At 40.3% G+C, this 20942-nt stretch overlaps 3 gene segments (V, D, J or C); all 3 read right to left on the bottom strand.

The window, feature by feature from the left end:
* Positions 1-284: 284 nt before the first annotated feature.
* Positions 285-1373, bottom strand: LOC117070023. The segment is given in 2 exon segments: positions 285-792; positions 922-1373. Coding segments are annotated over 2 exon segments (405 nt in total).
* A 2002-nt stretch (positions 1374-3375) lies between these two features.
* LOC117070024 lies at positions 3376-16405 on the bottom strand. The segment is given in 2 exon segments: positions 3376-3864; positions 16339-16405. Coding segments are annotated over 2 exon segments (402 nt in total).
* On the bottom strand, positions 13022-20680 carry LOC117070015. The segment is given in 4 exon segments: positions 13022-13897; positions 15477-15715; positions 19840-20123; positions 20349-20680. Coding segments are annotated over 4 exon segments (651 nt in total).
* Between the last annotated feature and the right edge of the window lie 262 nt (positions 20681-20942).

A 20942-nucleotide genomic window follows, 5' to 3' on the forward strand; every position in this document is an offset into this window, starting at 1 on the left:
AGTTGGTCATATGTATTATAATCTCCAGAGCAACCACTCAAAAAATATGGAAATAAAACCAAAAGAAGTCCATAGATAAAAATACTGTTAAAAATATTCAAATAATCCAAAAAGTGTCAGTAAAAAAAAAGAACAACAACAACAAAAAAGGGTGGAACAGAAACACAATAATAACATAGCATACTAAAACCAATTACATCAATATACATTAACTTATAATTATCTAAACTTGCCAATGCAAAACCAGAGATTGGCATAGTGGATAGAAAGACCCTATATATAAAGCTGCTTAAAGGAAACACACTTTAAATTTAAAGTCATAGTTAGTTTAAAAATAAATAGATGAAAAAGATACAGCACACATCAATAAGCATCAGAAACTTGGAATTGCTATTTAATATTACAAGACAGACTTCAGGGTTGAGTTCTTGAGTCACAGAAAGTCTCGGCATCTCAGGAGGTTTGTGTTCAGCTCCCCTGCAGTCTCAGGCACTGTGTCACTCACAGCACAGAAGTACTCAGCCGCGTCGCTCACATGGGCTAAGGCTTTCGTCAGGTGGAAGGAGGTTTCACTCTTTTTAAATTCAGCCTCGAAATCATTAATACCTTTAACCAGGGTGGTCCCTGATGTGTACTTCAGGAGAAGCTGGAGTCCTTGGTTGGGGTATTGCACGTACCAGAAGAGATTTGGTGAAACAGGCGATGAATAGTTGCACCTCAGCAGCACAGGGACTCCTTCAGAGACAGAGACCTGGCTGTCAAGCTGGGTCACAGACTGGGCTCTGGTTCCTCCTGCAACACCAATGCTGTGTAAGTAAAGGCAGCACAGACTTTGCTATGAAGAAAAGATGTCTCTATTCAGAGAAAACTACAACACAGTCACATTTACAAAAGTAGGAAAAGGAATGGAATGTTACTCACCCAGGGTAAAAATCACCTCGAGCACTGGGACGAGCAGCAGGAGCATGGCTGAGGAGTGGCAACGCTGGAGGGCCCTGAGTGTCCGCTGGAGGGCGGACAGAAGCCAAGGGCCCTCAGCCTCAGGAGCTAGGAGCAGTGGGAAGGTTGAGCTGGACAAGTCCTTGGCTTTGAAAAGTTTCCAAAACAGAAAGAGGTCTTCCCTTAAGGAGTCTGGATGTGTTCTGATCTCTTGTTCTCGTCACAGCTCCCTATCTACACAGACATCAGTGAGCTACATCAGCCAGCTGCAGGGAGGAGGCTCAGTAGATGGGGATGGTCTGCAATGAACACAGATGCTTCCTTAGTGCAACGTCGCCCCCTGGAGGGCACAGGTGGAACCACAGATCCAAGGAAGTGAACTGTTCCTTCACTTTTGAGAGATGTGATATCAAAACCAACAGAAAGTGTTTCTTTCTTCCCGAATTTGTGATGACGTCAACTTCCGTAGAGTAAATGGTTTTAATTTTAAATACATGAGAAAGGAGAGTTATGTAGAAATAGAAGAGTAATTTACTTCACTGAGAAATTAGTCACAGAAGACAACGTTGTAGACTTTGGAAAACCATTGAGACACTCTATGTCAGTAAAGCCGTTCATCAAGCAGAGGAGTGGTGATCAATTGTCTCAGTCTGGGCTGAGTCTCATATGGCCCTATGCAGCTGGATGTGAGCATTACAGTGGGTGAAAGAGATTGTTCCTTTATTTGATTCTTTAAAAAATAAATTGGATCAGAGACTCATACTTAAAGTCAGTCTGGATCACATGTCATTAATTAATTAAGCAAAGCAAACGATTAAAGGCAAGAATTTTCTTTGTCAAGTGGAAAGTGTGGAAAAGGCTTCCTAATTTCAGGTCAACAAGTTTAATATTTGTGAACCTAGGAGAAAATAACTTAGTTAACTTATATTTAAAAAGAGAAAGTGAGAGTCCTATTCCAACTGTCAGTGTTCAGAATAGACTGATACATTGTGCCAAATTATGAGAATCTGACACTAAAAAAAATTAACGCAGTTTCTCTATCTCCACAACTAAGTTCCTCCATCTCTGAAGAAATTTGAACAGAATGATAAGTGGAAGAAAATATAGCATATAAATAAGTGATTATCAAAATAGTTAAAGAGATTTTTAAAATGTAAACCTACATGAACTCAATACAGGTGGAAGAAGTGCAACCTGCAGACCAGAAACGAGAGGAACCTGTGAGAGGTGAGGAACCTGTGAGAGGTATAGAAATGGTGAGAAATATTGATGGTGACACTCAACAGAGCTAAGCAAACAGCAGTGCCGTGTGGGTGGGAGAAAAGGCATAGCAAACAAGAACAGACTGCCTTGTGCCTCAATAATAAAATGAAGCTTTTGAGCAAAAAGCCTTCCCCACCAAACCCATTGTGGCATAGAGATCATTGGATCCTAAAAATACAATAACCAAATAAGGAGAAAAATCTCAGGTAAAATGGGATTTTACAAGGTCAGAACAAAAACTGCTTTCTGAATACTCCATTGACTTGTACCAGCCTGAAATCAGTTTTCCCTCGGGCTTCTGATCTATTTCTTGATTCTGCCTATAAATATTTTTATCACATGTAAGACAAGATTATATAGTCAGTTTAAAAATTTAAACCATCTCCAAGCCACACTCAGTTACATAGGAATCAATATACTCTTCCACAAGGTTTTGAGTTCAATTCAGACTTTACCCCAAAATGGCAATATAGACCCTCTCTAATCTTCAATCTCTGCAAATATCTAGGCTTTTTTTAACCAGTTCTCACCCTCTCCCTCTAGTTCTTCCAACTACTCATCAAGTGTGCCCTTATATAACTCAGGAGTGGCACTGCAGCTGAGACTGGAGAAGGGATGAGGGTCCTATAACTAAAAGAATTTATGACTTACAGGATTTTCACAGTAGTTTGCCAATTTTTTTTATTTTGCATTTGTGTTTTTCTGTTGCATTCCTAAAGCAATGACCATCAAACTTCTTGGGTAACTAAATGGGGAGAGAATAAGATATCCTATGGACAGTGACAGAATATCTGTTATTGTATGAAAATGTTTTCCTGATATAAATAAAAAGAATCATAAAACCAATCTCATAAAGCAAAGATGTGGCATAAAACTAGAGTGGGCATTAAAATGTATACATTATGTAATATATGCACCTTGCTGTCTATAAATCATACCTAAATTTAAAAAAAAGGAGGGCGGAAGTAAACTTTTAGAGATAATGGATATGCTTATGGCATAGATTGTGATGTATGTATGAAACGAATATGTAATCCTTCTGGTTTGTCAATGATCTCAAAAAAAATTTATTTTTTTAATCTATCCAGAAGAAACATAAAAAATATTTTAAAACTAAAGTAGAAAGAGAATAACTGGAAAATATTTTAACCAGACCAAGATTGTATCTTTCATTTTCCTTCAGAGTCTCAATTACTTTCAGAATTATAGTAATATTTCCCTAATCAATCAGTCCTCCATACTAGTGCTCTTAATTTCCACTTGAATCTGGAGAGCAAAGACAGCTTGACTGCCCTGCAGTCTAAGCTCTACATCAGGCATTCCTGGGGCACAGCAGGTTTGGGTACAGACTGCAGGTGTCTGGGGAGCACTGTGTACGAACTGCACAGAGGTAGGTGGCTGAATCACTGAGCTGGGAGTCTCTGATGAGCAGGGAAATATACTGGCTGGCTCTGTTGAGCTGTGCTGTAAACCTTCCATCTTCATTACCACTGGAGTATACGGACATCAGCAACTTAGGTTCTTTCCTGGAATCCTGTCTGTACCAGAAGAAAGACTGGGAAGCACTGTTGCTGTAAGTGCAGTTGAAAGTGACAGTGGCTCCCTCTGGAACACTGAAGGGTCCAGGATCCTGCTCCACCTCCTTCTGTTGGCTCCAAACCCCTGTGAAAAAGACAGTGGTCAGACAGAGAAGACAAATTGGGAGGTAAATGCTTACTCCCCAGAATTCAAATCATCTTTTTACAAGCCTTGTACTCGCCCTTATAGAAAAAAATTCAGGCTTTCAGCCCCCGGCCTAGGATAGAAAACATCTTGAAATATTGTACATTATGTTCCTATAGAGATGCCCAAACTCACAGCTTAACTGAAGCCACAGGATCACCAGTAAAACTCTCAAGGATTTCACCATTCTTTTCTGCCCTGGTTCACTGAGGATTAAAATTTTCAATCCAAAAAAAATGAACATAGCACAGATATTTTATTTCTTCCACTTTAGGAATCATAAAAGAATCTGTCCTACCAATTAGAAAAAAAGAGGTTCTTTTCACAACCCCTGGTATATCACCAACTCCTCCTCTTGTCTGTCCCGTTCTCTGTCTTTCTCTCCTTCTCTCTCTCTCTCTCTCTCTGTCACACACACACACACACACACACACACACACACACAGAGGAGCACTTGAGACCTTTCCTCAGGGTCCCTAAGAACACACTGCCATCTTGTGGAATCATGATAGTAATCAAAGATGTACTCAAAATGTAGACCTGTGTTATGTGAACAGGTGGATGTAAAAATCTGACATATTAGGTAAATTAAAAATTTGAGAAGCAAATGCTCCAAGTCAATGTCTGTGGGGGATGTTTATGCCTGTATGTGTTTGATATCAAATGGCAACTCTTGTATGAGTAAGAGCAGTTATTTCTAATAGCCACTTTCCTACACTGAACAATCAGTCATGAAGCGTTCTATTACAAAACTTTGAGTGAGATTCTTGCAATTTAAGGAGAATTTCACATTACATAGCTCTTCTCCATGTCAGGCCACACATCCCCATACCATTCTGTTATCTCCAAGTTTTAAAAAACTTCCTGTAATTCAAAAGAATTCTTTCAAAATAGAAAGACCTAAAATCTAGCTGAACAAATATGATTCGAGCTCACAGCCTGGGCAACATTTTTTAACAAAGCCAGGAACTAGAGCTTGGAATTCGTCATTCTGCCTTACACCAATGACATGTGCATGTCAAAACAGTATTTATCTGGGCTGTTGCAAAAGAGATGGACCTACCTTCACTATCTAGACTTTTATGTGCCTGTTCATTTGTCTAATTCCTCTTATTTCTTTTCTTGTTTTAAGTTTATATCTAGGAATGAATCTCCAAAATTTATGAATTTGGTCTTTCACTTTGCCTTTTCATCCTAACCTAAAAAGCAAACCAGATCTATGGAGGGTTAACTGTGGAAGAAACTTAACTGGGTCTATAGAGTAACAAGCACAACAACCACTGTTCCTCCTCTAGTCCATAATCTGCTTTGTGTCCTTGAAGAAGCTGGTGGTTGTAGGCCAGCAATGATGCAGGCTCTTGTCTACTCAAGAGCCATGTAAACAGTATTCATCAATGATGGCCTGGGCAGGCCCTTCCCATTCCCACCAACAACTGCCATAGGAAATAGAATGAAGAGTAATATGCTAGTATTGAAATCCCTTTTTCCAGGAATGTATTGTACATGACAGAAATTACAACAGCCACTTCTCAGTAAGCGTAAAAACCAAAGGAAGAGTGACAGCAACCCAAGAACGCAGTCACTACATTCTTGGAAATTTTATAAAAAACAAATATAACATCTAAAATTGAATGAGGACCACAGTATTTTCAGGAATCATCTTTTTAATATTTGTAACAAAAATAGTATGGGCAAATAGATATAAAGAGCAATATCAGTGCTAGCAAAATGATAGAATTTATACATCAAAGTTGTACTGCAAAACTTTTGTGCCTACTAATGTATAAATAACATATGAAACTCCTTCATATGCCTTAAGGACTGTGTTATGGCAATTAATCAAAGAGAAATCATAGTCCCCTTCCCCATTGGATTAAGCAGTCTTCATCTTCCATAGCATCAAATTTTCTAGATATGCCTTGTGGATGTCAAAGTATTGAAAGCAAGATCTTATTCACAAGCAATTTATCTTAAGATACTACTGTAAATGCTACTAATTTTGTGTCTATTTGAAATACATAAGTTGTACCATTAAAAACAACAACAAAGGAAATTTTTATACACATGGAATACTCATTGTGTTCTCAGTATACACAGTGAGATTATTGTGTATAATTATCCACAATATAATTATAATTATTGTTTATGCATTAGTTTGTTAAATAATTTAGGGAAAAAGTGGGAGTTACAAACAAAAACTACAAAAATATTGGCTTTGTTCTTATCTATGTAACTACCTTTATGATTGTTCATTATTTTTGCATGGTTCCAAGTTGCTATCTAGTGCCATTTCTTTTTTGCCTGAAAGATTCCCCTTAGATTTTCTTGTAGGGCAGATCTACAAGAGATGAATACTCTGAGTTTTTGTTTATCTGGAACTGCCTTAGTTTCTCCTTTGTTTTAGAACAATAGTTTTGCCTGATATAAAATCATTGGTTGACATTTTTTTTTCTTTAAACACTTTAGATATGCCATCCCACTGCCTTCTGGCTTCCATGGTTTCTGATGAACAATTGACTGCTGATCTTTTGAAAGATCTCTTCCATGTGATTAATCAGTTATTTCTTGTAGCTTTCAAGATTCTCAATTTGTCTTTTTCTTTAAACAGTTTGATTATAATGAGTCCCCATGTGATTTTTTTTTTTTTTTTTTTTTTTTGCCTTTTTTCTACTTGGTCCTTGTTGAACTTCTTGGATGTATAGGTTCACGTCCTCCAACAAATTTGGTAAGTTTGGAGTCATGATTTTTACAAATATTCTCCCTGCTTTTTCCTTTCCTCTCACTCTGGAAATCCTGTTATCCTTATGGCTGTACTTTTTATAATGTCCCACAGGTCTCTTAAGCTCTCTTCAATTTTTTTCCCTTCTGCTTCTTAGACTGAATAATTTCAATTGGCCTATCTTCACATTTGCAGATTCTTTCTCCTTCCTGCTATTGAGTCCCTTTATCAATTTTTTAGAAAATTTCCTCTTCATAGCCACTTCTCCACTCTGAGAGGGTTTTGAGTTATATGAATACAGAAAAGCCCTTTGAATTAGCCTTTCAGAAAACCAGAAAAGAGAGGTCAGCATAGGCATTATTCTTTGATAACAGGTCTACTCTGCTTCCTCCAGCCCCAGAAACCCACACTGGGAATGCAGAATGCCATTTAAAGACTATTTTCAAGCCAGTGATGGAAAGATGGAGCAAAGGAAAGTTGCATGATCATTAATCTCTCCTGCTAGGTTGCAGTTACCTTTTTGTTGATTAAATGTGTGTTTGGTTGCTATAAAACTTTCTGTGGTCTTTGGCTAGAGTGGAATGATTATAGTCTTATGGTTTCAGCCTTCATAGTCAATCCTTTTCTTGGTCATTTCGCCATGGAAAACAGGCATTTCTTTGGGAATTCTTTTCTGTACCCACTGGCATTACCAGGTTACTGGCTATTCCTGGATGCCACTGAGTTGTATGAGGTGAAAGGAAACTCATGAAACTCACTGTTCTAGATTGTTCAGGTCCTAAATTTCTTAGACAATCTGGCTTTTTCTCTATATCTTTCAGAAACTTTTTATCTTTTGATTTTATATGCAAATGGTCCCTGACTTAACAATGACTTGACTTATGACTTTTTTTTTTTTTTTTTTTGAGACGGAGTCTCGCTCTGTCGCCCAGGCTGGAGTGCAGTGGCCGGATCTCAGCCACTGCAAGCTCCGCCTCTCGGGTTTACGCCATTCTCTCGCCTCAGCCTCCCGAGTAGCTGGGACTACAGGCGCCCGCCATCTCGCCCAGCTAATTTTTTGTATTTTTTTTTAGTAGAGACGGGGTTTCACCGTGTTAACCAGGATGGTCTCGATCTCCTGACCTCGTGATCCGCCCGTCTCGGCCTCCCAAAGTGCTGGGATTACAGGCTTGAGCCACCGCGCCCGGCCGACTTGACTTATGACTTTTTTCATGGTGCAGAAGCAATACTCAATCAGTACAAATTGTACCTTGTGTACCAATACAACCCTTCTGTTATTCTCTTTGGGTACTTTTTTCAATAAATTAGATGAGATATTCCACACTTTTTTATAAAATAGGCTTTGTGTTAGATTATTTTGCCTAACCATAGGCTAATGTAAGCATTCTGAGCATGATTAACATAGGGTAAGCAATCTTACGATGTTCAGTATATAAGATGTATTAAATGCATTTTATACCTACAGTATTTTAAACTCCAATCAGTTTACTGGGAAGTAATCTCATTTCAATTCAAGGACCATCTGTAATGTCCAGAATTTTTAGCTGTATTTAACAGTAGTAGAAAAAAGTACACCTTCTCTAACGTTCTAGAAGTGAAAGGCATGATGCTTCTTTCTTTCTCCTAACAGCGACCTTAGAACAGCCTGGTTGGTACACTCTCCAGGTAGCAACATGGTCAGAGTGGTATTAATATTGAATTCCAGTTCAGTCACCTATATTCTTTTCTTAGTTAAACATGATTTTACATCATGAGGATAACTGGCATTTATTTAAGTGCACAGCTTTACAAGTTCCCATTCAGTGGTCCAGGAAGGCCAAGGTGGTGATTATGATGAATCTATGTAAATGTCATACAAATGCGTGTTCCTTTTTCTATTTATTCTAGGCAAATGATTTTGGTGTGACTGGAACTGACTACAAAAAAAAGGCAAAGTTATAGCTACTAGAATCGGATGAACCAATTTTGTGATGGTGGAGAAAGAGCAACAACACTGGCACCTAGGAAGGGAAAATCTTAGACGGGGAGGTGGAAGGTGGAGAATTAATTCACTCTTTGTATTATAGGTCAAGCACACAGCCTAGCAAGACAATTATACAGTCTGCTGGAGCCAAGTGGCAGCTGCAGTTGGCTATCCAATCTGCTATTGGTTTGTCATCCTCTTCCACATTCGTTGAAATAGTAAAACTCCTGTGAATATGGCCTCTCCTGAACATTTCTGCAATACATACATCAGTAGCAGCTTCCCAACATAGATTCCCCATCCTTGTCTGTGTACAAACACAGGAGTCAGTACAACTTTGTCTCAATCTGATTCATACAAATGTATATGCTTCTCCTGATGTCTGAAAAGTCTTGGGTTATGCCATGAATGGCTACAGAGGTTGCAAATACTCAATGACACTGCTCTTATAGCTTAAGAAAAGCGATGGCAGCAGTGGGTCATCTGGAGTGGCCACTACCATCACAGCAGGGAGGCATGGCTGGGGCTGCACACTTCATGGAACCAGGGACAAGCAGGAGCCCCGCCCCTTCTGAGTTGGAGCAGGAGCTCCCCAGGTGCCACTGCAGCTGCCCAAGCCACAGCTTCAGGGGCATCACTGTCCTCTCTGCCCAGGAGCAGGTGGGAGTCCTGCCCTTTCAGACACAGCTGCAACTTCCCAAGTCATGGCTACAGAACTAGGCCTCCCTGTGCTCTTGGGGAAACCAGGAGCAGGCAGGAGCCCCACCCTTCTTGGTGAAGCTGCAACCACCCAAGTCAAGGCTGCAGACCTGGGCCTTCTGCTCCATGGGGCAGGTAGGAGCATCACCCCCTCAAGCTCCCTCTGCAGGCAGCTACAGCCTCCCAAACAGTGACTGTGGACAGAGGCCTCTCTGTACTCTTGGGGGCCTAGGAAGGCCCCTCTGCCTTCACAGGCTCAGAAATACCCACTCCTGCTGCCTGGCTTCTCCTTGTTGTCAGCACCCACTCTGATCTCAGAGCAAAGTTGGGGCCAAGCCCAGGCACTGTTGCAGCACAGCAGAGTGTGCACACACTAGGGCAAGTGTTCACACACCAGCCTTCTGCCACCTCGACCCCCTCCAGATTTTGGGCACTGATGAGCATAGGAGGCAAGCCAAGAGGGCACTGGCCTGAAGGCACTCCTTGGCACCTACCATCTGGGCACCACGAATGACAGTAGGAGGCAGACAGGTTTCTGGGTGGAAGGGGCAGGACCCCAGTGAGGCCACACCTACAGGCCAAGGAGGGCCTGAAGGCTGGGGATTAAGCTGCCAGTCCCACAGACTGGAGTGGGAACTTATGGTGCCTTTTCTGGGCCTGCCCATGGCTGCCATGGATCAACTGAGCATGCACTTCCTCCCTTCTGAGGCCCATAAAAGCATCAGGCTCAGCCAGAGCTGAGCAAACATCAGGATGACCAGCAGCAGAGAGGAGCTACCCACTCCAAGGCTTCCTCTCTACTGAGAGCTGCAGACACTGGGACAACCACTTGCAGAGAGGAGCTACCCACTCCAGAGCCTCCTCTCTGCTGAGAGCTACAAAGACAACAAGACAGCCTGCCTGCAGAGGAGTTTCTCACTCCAGGGTCTCCTCTCTGCTACGAGCTCAACACTCATTGGAACAACCTAGCGATGAAAAGAAGCTACCCAATGAGAGTCTCCTCTGAGCTGTTCTATCACTTAATAATGCTCCACTTCATCTTGCTCACCCTCCACTTGTATGTGTACCTCATTCTTCCTGGTTGCAGGACAAGAACTTGGAACCCATCAAATGGTGGGGCTAAAAGAGCTGTTCCACAAACAGGGCTCAAACATGTCCCTTGCTCACCACATTGTGGGTAAAAAGAAGGAGAGAAGTGCTGTGGCCCTTTGGGAAGCCCAGACCTGGGAGTTCCCCAAGTCAGGGCTGTGACCCCCTCTCTGGGACCCTACGGTTCCTGGCATCTCCAAGCTTTCAGGTGCCACCGTGTTCCCTGGTGCCAGCAGTCAATGCTGCTTGCAGTGCAATTGGTCCAGCCTCAGCCTCATAGAGAGCTGGCACCCATGCCAGCACTGCCCACCTCACTGCAGCAGCCAGCATGTCTGACTGAGCAGTGGCAAGACCCCACACTTGCTCACACATCCCTCACTGCTCCATGCCTAACTCACTCTTGGCAGGCATGAGATCCAGGCCAGGAGCATGAACTGAGTGCAGTCTGCCAGGCCAAGTGAGTGGAACAAGCCCAGTAGGCCCATGCAAAACTTGAGTAAAGGCACCACCAACCACAGAGGTTTCTGGTCAGAAAAGCAACATCCCAAGGATCCTATGACAAAAGTGATGCAATGCTGATCCAAATCAAGTTCAACAATAACTTCCAAACTGGATTAACCTGTTGGATTATGCTTATGTCTGGGAATAGGTGGGACAGAACATCTTTCCATTGGGAATGGTGGCTGCTTCTTGGACTCCTTTTGACAATGAAAACAAAGATTAGCATGTCAATCTAAACTTTCATGTATAATGGATAAGAAATTACATCCTAGCTATCTATACTTTGGGACTTTGTCACAGCTGTCTAAATGGGTGAAGTTAATGTTGCAGATTGGTCTCATTCTTCTGCTTGGAGTTCTGCTGATAGTAGCCTTAATTAAACATTGTTTGAGGCAAATTCAATGTATTTAGTCTCAGAACCTCTGTCAGTCAAATTAATCAGAATGACTTCTGGAGTGGCATACTCATGAGAAAAATTTCTAGAAAATAACACGATGTAAGAATGTGGAGTGGATATTGTTGAAAACCAGACCATCCTTAATCTCTTAATACTCATAAATGTCTTGCTAGGTATGCCAATGGTTTAAGACCACGACCACTCTACCCGACCACTTTCCAGAGTTAAACGCTTGCAGCAAGCAACCTTGAGGGGTGAGGTAGTTTCCCTCCGAGACAAAGAGCAAGTTGGTTTACTCCTTACTATAAAAGCAGTGAATTCTCCAAGCTCAAAGTTCCTCAGTTATGACACAGTGGCACTTCAAAGTATTCATCAGCACACATATCATCTTTTTTAGATTTAAGGGAAAGAACAACTGAAGTGAATATACCAATGTTTATGCTGTTTGCTGTGTCATGAGTAACAGAATCCTTTGTCTCTAAGTAGTTTCATGTCTTTACTGTAGTCTCAATCAAACAAGCTTAGTAACTTGTAAGAAGGGAAAACATCCAAAACCTGACAAATCCCTCCTCTCCATTGTAGTAAAGACTAAAGACTTGAATTACCTTTTGGTTTTTTTTTTAAGACAGAAGAGGTTTCACTATATTGCCCAGGCTGGACTTAAACTCCCAGACTCAAGGGATCCTCCCACCTCAGCTTCCTGAGTACCTGGGACTGCAGGCACACACCACCACACTTGGTTTGAATTACTTTTGATAACAATAAGTTTCCCAAAACTGGTCTTGAATGAATCTTTTTTGAAGGATAAAATGTATAGCCCCATATGGGAATTAACTGTCACATCTGATCAAATACTTGATCAATTTTCTGGTATTATTTAATAAAATAAAGACTCATTCTGATATATTAGTGTTATAATCTCAGATGACCATTAATCTCATGATGAGCCTAACAACCACTACACAGAGTACAGTCGTTGTAAACCAATAATAATTTGACCATAATAATTCTCTTTAACCCTACTTTAAAAAAAAAAAACAAAACCTAATCTTCTATAAAATGTCTCTACTTAGTCCAATTATTTGAATGTGTTTCCTGATGCAATTTTTCTTTTGCAATAATTTAAGATTAAACTTTGACATGTGCGTATCATTATTTGATTTGGGAAGTTGTTTTCATACTTTCCAACATCTTTTAAATATACCTTTTTTTCTTTCAGGTATTTTACTGTGGGGTTATATTTAGAGTTTACTCGGTTCATTCAGATTACACCTGATGTCAGTTGAGTGAGGACAGGCTGAGACCCCGAGTTGATCTAGTTATTTGCCAGAGTTCACTGAGCATAGGAAGGCCTGGTCCTGAGACAAGGGGTAAGTGCCAGCGTGAACAGAACTCTACCACATATCTGAGCAGGGAGCACAAAGTTCAGATTTGCTAGGGTGGGAGTGAGAAGAAACGAAAAGGAAAAAAGAAAGCAAGGCCAAGCAACATTCATTTATTCATTCTGTATATATTTCTTTTTATTTTATTTTATTTTATTTTTTAAGAGATGAGGTCTTACTTTGTCACCCAGAGCTGAAGTGCAGTGGCACCATGATAGCTCACTGCAGCCTCCAACTCTTGGGCTCAAGAAATCCTTCTGTCTCAACCTCTTGAGTAGCTAGGACTGCAGGTATGTGCCACTACACTCATCTAATATTTTATTTGTGTTTTTTGTAGAGATGAGGGTCTCACTACATTGCCCAGGCTGGTCCTTAACTCCTGGCCTCAACTGATCCTTCCACCTCAGCCTCCCAAAGCACTGGAATTACAAACATAAGCCACCATGCCCAGCCACATGCAGAAGATAATTTTTCACTGACTACCACGGGTCAGTCACTAAAGGTAGGCACTAAAGTTAAAGGTGTGATTAAACAAACAATATCCCTGACCTCATACAAGTTGTATCCTAATTGGAAGTTTAGGCAATGAACACATTGGCACATAAATCAGCATTATAACTAGATGTTATAATTATTACCATAAGGGAAATAATTAGGGTTTTATGATAGAGCTATGGGGAGAGCTATGGATGGCTGCATTAGTCAGGAAGATCAACAGAAGTCAGAAGCCTTTGTCTATAGTAGTGTACTTGAGCTGAGACCTGAAGTGTGAAAATGAATTGGGTTTGCCCATATTTGGATGAACAGCATTCCAAATGGACGAATTCGACTAAATGGTGGAAAAGAACATGGCAAGTTCAGAACATTGAAAGGAGAATAGTGTTATTGGTACACAGAGAGCTGGGAGAGTTAAAAGGGGAGATTGAAAAGGAGGTTCCCATGATACAGATCTTTCTGTATCACAGCCTGAAATTTGCATTTTATTCTAGAAGCAATAGAAAACCATTGAAGCATTTTAGGGCTAGTAGAGACAGCTTTTACTTTATATTATAAAAAATCATTCTGGCACCCCATCAAATGGGTGCTTCTCAAACTTTTAAGGATAGAATCACATGGTTGTTCTGTTAAAATGCAGATTCAAATTCAGTCAGCCTGAGATTCTGCACAAGTTCAGATAGTGCTGGTCCACACTTACAGTAGGAACGATATGGAGAATAGATAGCCTTGAAAGAAAAGAGAACATTAGAAGATAAATGAGATCGAGATAGTGTTTTTCAAAGTTTTTCTTTAACATATCTTATTGTATGAAAAGATACTTATGTTGTGTGAAACACTCTTATTCTGTATGTTTTCTAATTCTGTTTTTTTTTAATAACAAATATATAACTTCATAGAGTAAATGAGTTAAAACATTTAACAATTTTACCTGGCAAAGTGGAAACTTCTTGAAAGTAATAATGTTCAAACAGGTAAAGAAAGTGTGGAAAACAGAAAGCATTACATGCTGTGGTTGAAATCACAATTTGGTGAAAAATTTCTTCCTGGAAATTAGATATGCAGTGTTATGTGTTTTCCCTTATTCACCCAACTCCATTCTGTTAAAGCTGCAACTTTAATGATGTTAATAAAAACATTGTCTATAATACTGTATACTTAGAAATAGTATCAAAAGGTGATTCATTTTTTAAAAATAATCTGTATAATGAAGACTAGACAGGCATTTAAAATTATATCCTCAACATATGATCCCTGGCATGGAAATATCTATAATATAATGTTGAGAGAAGCGAGCACGTTAAATAAATACTGGGGACATTATCAGCCCCATTCATAGAGAAATGTAGTTGCATATGTGTACAAGATAATTTGAAAAATAGTAATACTTGTTACTTCCAGGTGATGAAGTTATGAGAATGCTCTATTTTGATAGGTATTCATATCTTCTAATTTATCTAGGTTGAACATACACAATTAAATAAAAATTTTAATTTAATTTAAATGTAAAACACACAACTATTTTCTTCAAACTCTAGATACTGCTTTGCATCCTTGGTGGAAGAAGCAACTGACAAGGGATCATAAAGTCTAGCCTCTACTTCTAGCTTTCATTTTACTGTAAGTCATGCTTGAGTAAATGATGCCATACTTGTGGATCCAAATTCTTTCATTTATAAAATGAGGGGTATGGACTGGAGCAGTATTTCTTAAAGTGTGATTCATACAAGAGGTCCTATCAGGCAGTGTACAGACAACCTTTTCAATTGTTACATATATGACACCATTTTAATTTGCACTGGGAAAAATATAACCAGCACTTTAAATATATTATTTCTATAATATACATGGTTTCACAGATGGTATTTGGTAAAATGAAGACAATTTTACACAGTTATTTTTAAAGTCTATTTAACATAAATGTCAATTTAATATTAAATTAAGTAAATAATGGTATAGATGCTACATAGATACCAAAAATATCATGAAGGTAAATGGGTAAAATGTTCCTGATGAGGGTACAGCCTGGAGAAAACTTGCTTCATGGACTCAGAGCCTGCTCCACAAAGGGGTCTGCCCTCTTAAAGAGTAAAGCAGTGGAAGGAATCTGCAGGCAAACAGTCTCAGAATCTGTACAATCTGCATTGAGGAGTGAAATTTCAATAATAACAAAAGGAAATTTAATTTAGTATAAATTCAGATTCATGACATAAGAAAGATGCATTATCCTTCACTTCTGTTTTGAAGACAGAGGTCATAAAGAAAGTTCCTTCTATATATTTAAAAAAAAAAAACCTTCACTCCCACCTGCAAGGCCAGGCCTGTGTCAAGGATGCCGGCTGCAGGTTGTGGCACAGGCTGCAGGTGCTGGGGGGACACTGCCACAAAGGACAGAAGTAGGTGGCTGAATCTCCAGGATGAGAGTGTGGGAGATTCCAAACATTATAAAACTTCTCTTTTCCAAGCAGTTCTTTAAAGTATTTGTCTCCCTGCTCCTTCTGGCTTGATTGAATTAAGGTCAAAGACACAAATCCTCTCCCTGGATCCTGTAGGAACCAGTGGAAATTGAAGAGTGTTCTCACCTGATAAGTACAATTAAGAATGGCAATGTATAGCTGGGCGCGGTGGCTCACGCCTGTAATCCCAGCACTTTGGGAGGCCGAGACGGGCAGATCACGAGGTCAGGAGATCAAGACCATCCTGGCTAACACGGTGAAACCCCGTCTCTACTAAAAATACAAAAAATTAGCCGGGTGCGATGGCGGGCGCCTGTAGTCCCAGCTACTCTGGAGGCTGAGGCAGGAGAACGGCGTGAACCCGGGAGGCGGAGCTTGCAGTGAGCAGCGATTGCGCCACTGCACTCCAGCCTGGGTGACAGAGCGAGACTCTGTCTCAAAAACCAAAAAAAGAATGGCATGCATTCCCTCCTGGATACTCAGGAATGAAGGACTCTGCTCCAGTGTACGCAGTCTATTCACCCCTGTTTAGACAGAGAACCACAGACAGATGACATTCATTCACGGAAGTTCATTTGGAAAACATACTCTCGTTTCACAGCCCCCACAGGTGAGCACTGAGACCCTAATCACCCTTCTATAACTTCCAGACTTGTAAAGAAGATACTACAGTCTGCCCTTTTTTATGATATTTCCAGAGCCCAGTAACTCACCGCACAGCTGCCAGGAGAAAATCAAGAAGGAAACTCCCAAGGGTTTCTCCATTTTTATCACTCAGACTCAGTGAGGTCTCTGGCTGGGGTCTGGGAGCCCTCAAACACTATCAAGCCAAATGTCTGGTTTCTCGGAGTGAATATTCATAGTTCTTTGTTGCAGGAAGCTGAGAGTCTCCCCATCCAGCCAGAAACAAGATTTACTGCCCCGTGCACAGATCACACAGCTCCTCCTGATCTCTGAAGAAGTAACATGGAAAAGGACCCTGGCAGGACCAGGTGCTGATTCTCAGTCAGCTGCATCTAGCGTTTGTCCCCTAGAGGTTCCTCTTTCCTTTTTCCATCTATAATACTTCCTGGGTATCTACCATGTATGTACAAGTTATAAATTGAATAACTTAAAAAGATTTCTCCCCCAAACCTAGAAAGGTTATTTTCTCTCCTTTCCAATGCAGAGCTCTGTTATATGAGCTCCCAGGTATGGATCTAGTTATTGGCACTGTAGGTCAGTATAATGGTGTTATATCTGAGTCCTGCTCCATAAAGCTCATGTGGATTCATCATAGAATTTACACTAAGTTGGCCGGGCGCGGTGGCTCAAGCCTGTAATCCCAGCACTTTGGGAGGCCGAGACGGGCGGATCACGAGGTCAGGAGATCGAGACCATCCTGGCTAACACGGTGAAATCCCGTCTCTACTAAAAATACAAAAACTAGCCGGGCGAGGTGGCGGGCGCCTGTAGTCCCAGCTACTCAGGAGGCTGAGGCAGGAGAATGGCGTAAACCCGAGAGGCGGAGCTTGCAGTGAGCTGTACTCCAGTCCAGGCGACAGAGCGAGACTCCGCCTCAAAAAAAAAAAAAAAAAAAAAAAGAATTTACACTAAGTTACACCAGAAGCAAGAAAGCTTCATTTTCTGTGCCGAAAACCTATGAGATAAAAACAAACAGACAAAAAAGCCAATACTGTTAGTTCAAATAATTGGATGGGATAAGGCCCATGTGAAATAAAGGGTGACTCTCGGCCATAACCATAGTAAAAGAATATAATCAACAGAAGGAGAGTGGAAAGGTAAACCTTAATCTATACTTAAAGTTTCTTATTGTCTCATTTTAAATTACCTTTGCTGTATCATTTATGTCCAAGAATAACTACCATTAATTTAAAAATTATTTTCTACCAATGCAATTCAATCATTTAACTAAATTCATTTAATTTAATTCAATCCTTATGACCATGCAATGGTATGTGTAATTACCACTGATGATGTGTAGGTACTCTGAGGTTATGTAATTTTGTCCAGGGTAATGCAATTTAGTAAGTGATAGATAAGCATGTCAATGCCTATGCCTTTTAATCACCATGTGAAACCTGCAAACTAAACTAAACTAAGCAAGCAAGGAAAATGCCTATATTGGAATGCAAACTTCCCAAGATATTCCTGTAAAAGAAAGTGAACACTATAGACAAATATAGACTCAAGCCTCCTGATGGAAGGTCTTTTGTGTCTGCATTTATCTGTTTTGTTTATTACCCTACTCCTTCTACCTACAAAAACACCTGTCACTTATTATTTGTTTTTTGTTTCGTTTTGTTTTGTTTGAGATGGACTCTCATTCCATTGCACTTGCTAGAGTGCAGTTGTGCAATCACAGCTCACTGCAACCTCCGCCTCCCGCGTTCAAGCTATTCTCCTGCCTCAGCCTCCCTAGTAGCTGGGATTACAGGTGCATGCCACCATGCCTGGCTAATTTTTGTATTTTTAGTAGAGACAGGGCTCCCTCATATTAGCCAGGCTGGTCTCGAATGCCTGACTTCAAGTGATTCGCCCACCTTGGCCTCCCAAAGTGCTGGGATTACAAGCATGAGCCACTGCATCTGGCCCTATTCTTTGTTTAATAAATAGTTGTGTAATGAACAAATTCAATGTGTGGCTGTCCTTCAAGACCTAACTAAATTTGCTATTCCCCATGATACTTTCTCCTATCTTTTCTGTCCCACAGTGATCGCCTTCTGAGAATACCCTTAAAACTTATTTGTCCACATACTTGGAATTTTACCTATTGATTCCATTTTCATGTATTTTATCTTTTTCCTCAATTAATTTATAATTACTTACACAAGTCTGCTATAGCAGCAATCTGAACTTTAATTTCTTCACTCTAAAGACTTGAAAGGAGATACAGGACAGGAAAAAATATCTGGTTACTGAATATATCTAGGTTTATTTTTGCTCCAGAATTCAAAGCATTTTGATGTCTTGACACTTGAGCAATCTCCAGACTAGTTACAAAGAACAGTCCAGGTCCTGGCTTCATTTATTCACAAATTATCAATTCACTAAGCTTGGAAATGAACTTATTTGCAGGGCTCATAAAGATAACAAATCAATCTTATTCAACAATATCCTGAAATGTGTGATCATCTTTAAATATCAATTCCTGTGAGTTTATAGTGACAGATCAGATGCAATCTTTTACATTTTTTAAGACGTTTGTTATTTTTAAATAATCATTATTTCAACCAAAGAAAAATCCAAGAACTATAGAAAATTAAAAGCACAGAAGACAAGGAAAGACAAAAACTAAAAACATTATATTCCCACCATACAGGGATTGCCATTTTTAATATCTTGGTATATATTCTTCCCATTTTTTACAGTTGATATCTGCCTTTTAAATAAGTACTTTTCTCATCTAATTCTCAAATTATATATACGTTTCTCTAATTGTCCCAAAAAGAACTTCACAGCTAAGTTGTGCAAACCAGAGTTCAAAATTCCAGGTAGGCATTCTGTCCCTAAGTCTCTTTTCTAGGACACCGATAGTTGAAAAGGCTGGCACAGTTGTTCTGCTGCCTGAGAGTGACTGTGCCTGCCAGGATCCCCTGGCCTTCCAGTGTCCTCTAAAAGAGCAGTGGTGGAAGGTGATAAAGAGTTGGTGCAGCACCTGGACAGATGCCTTGATCTGGAGCATAGCTAAATGGGAAGAGCAGATTTATTCTCACAGGATGCTTTCTGAGAACTTGAATAGCCATGAAATGACAACTGAATGTCTTTCAGGGGAAGGAAACTTCTCAAGGTATTTCCATCAGCCACATCTACTTGTTGCTCTTTCACTTAGTCGACGTTCTGCTGGTAGGTGTCCAGATCACAAACCAAGCTAGTCTCTCCCTTCCAACCAACACTGTCATCTACTTCAGCAGCAGTAATACAGCATGATGGACTGTCTTGCCCTTGGGAACACCCAGATGTAGCAATTAACTTTGTGTGTTGAGTGAGAATGTCTTTATCCTCGCTTGAGGGCATGTATCCTACTTGAGCCTACGTAGAACTCTAGGCTCAAGCTCACATTGAATCATGTCTGAGAGATAAATATTCACTCACTTATGAAATTATATTCTGCATAAAAAAATGGTCTACTCCAACTTCTATGCCTCCTTGACAACCTCCAGGTGTAGGTTTACATACTGGCTTCAAGTGCCTGGGGAGCACAGTGCGCTCACCACACAGATGTAGGAGGCTGAATCGCTGAGCTGGGTGGCTGTGATGTGCAGAGAGCTTTGCTTGGTGTCTGCATCCAGAGTTGCTGTGTACCTTCCATTCAACTTTGTGTTCTCACTGAAAGTCATGATTGTCAGGGAAATGGGACCTTTCCCAGTATCTTGCTTATACCACCTTAAGTTGTTGAAGGTGCTCACTGTATAATTGCATTGAAGAGTGCAGTTCTTTCCCTCCAGGATGATCAGAGACTGAGGACTCTGCTCCACTTGGTTTTTGCCACTTCCCCCTATTCAGAAAGCAAAGTGAGATTCAAGAGATCCATTATCCAGTATTAATACTATCTAATTTGCATCCCTTCCTTACTCCCCACAATGAATCCCAAGTGAAACAGAAAATGGTCCCGTTTTCTCCCTTCCTCCTATCCCAGTGGACTACACCTTCACCCCAAATCTAAAGAAAATATTCCCTTGACTTACTCTGTTAACTTTGCTAAAACTCTCCACTAACTTACTATAAAAATAAAGCCACAAAATCACCAAGCAGGTCCTCAGATGCTTCTTCATTTTTATTTTGCAGAGATCTGCTCCCACAAGTTGACTTGTGTATTCAACATCTTCTATTTTTCTAACACTAAACAAAAGGTTCCTCAGAGAGTCTCCCTAGCCAGTTAGAGACCAGGCTTCGCTATCTTACACATACTGCAAATTCAGACCCGCAGGCGGGGCGAATGCAAATACTGCCATCTTGGGGTCAGAGCTACAATTGCTTAGAACTTCTGATTAAGCTTTTTTCCTCCTCACTATTTGCAACATAATATAGACGATAAACACTTTTATGTCTATATCAGCACAGTAGATTAGTAATTTAGACATATATTTGAAGCTCTGCATTCTGGCTCTATGTGATATTAAATAGGAGAGTTAAGCCTTAGCTTTCTCTTCTGAAAATAGGTATGATAACACCTAAATTTTTTTTTGAAAGATTGAAAGATTGAAAAGAGATGATTCATGTAAAGGCTTATTGTAGTGACTAACATGAACTTAGCCTTCAACTGAAATATAAACTCCCTTAGGATAGGGACTTTTATCTGTTCTATCTCTGCTAC

Source organism: Trachypithecus francoisi, unplaced genomic scaffold (assembly GCF_009764315.1).
Source record: "Trachypithecus francoisi isolate TF-2019V2 unplaced genomic scaffold, Tfra_2.0 Lachesis_group3, whole genome shotgun sequence".
Classification (NCBI taxonomy): Eukaryota; Metazoa; Chordata; class Mammalia; order Primates; family Cercopithecidae; genus Trachypithecus; species Trachypithecus francoisi.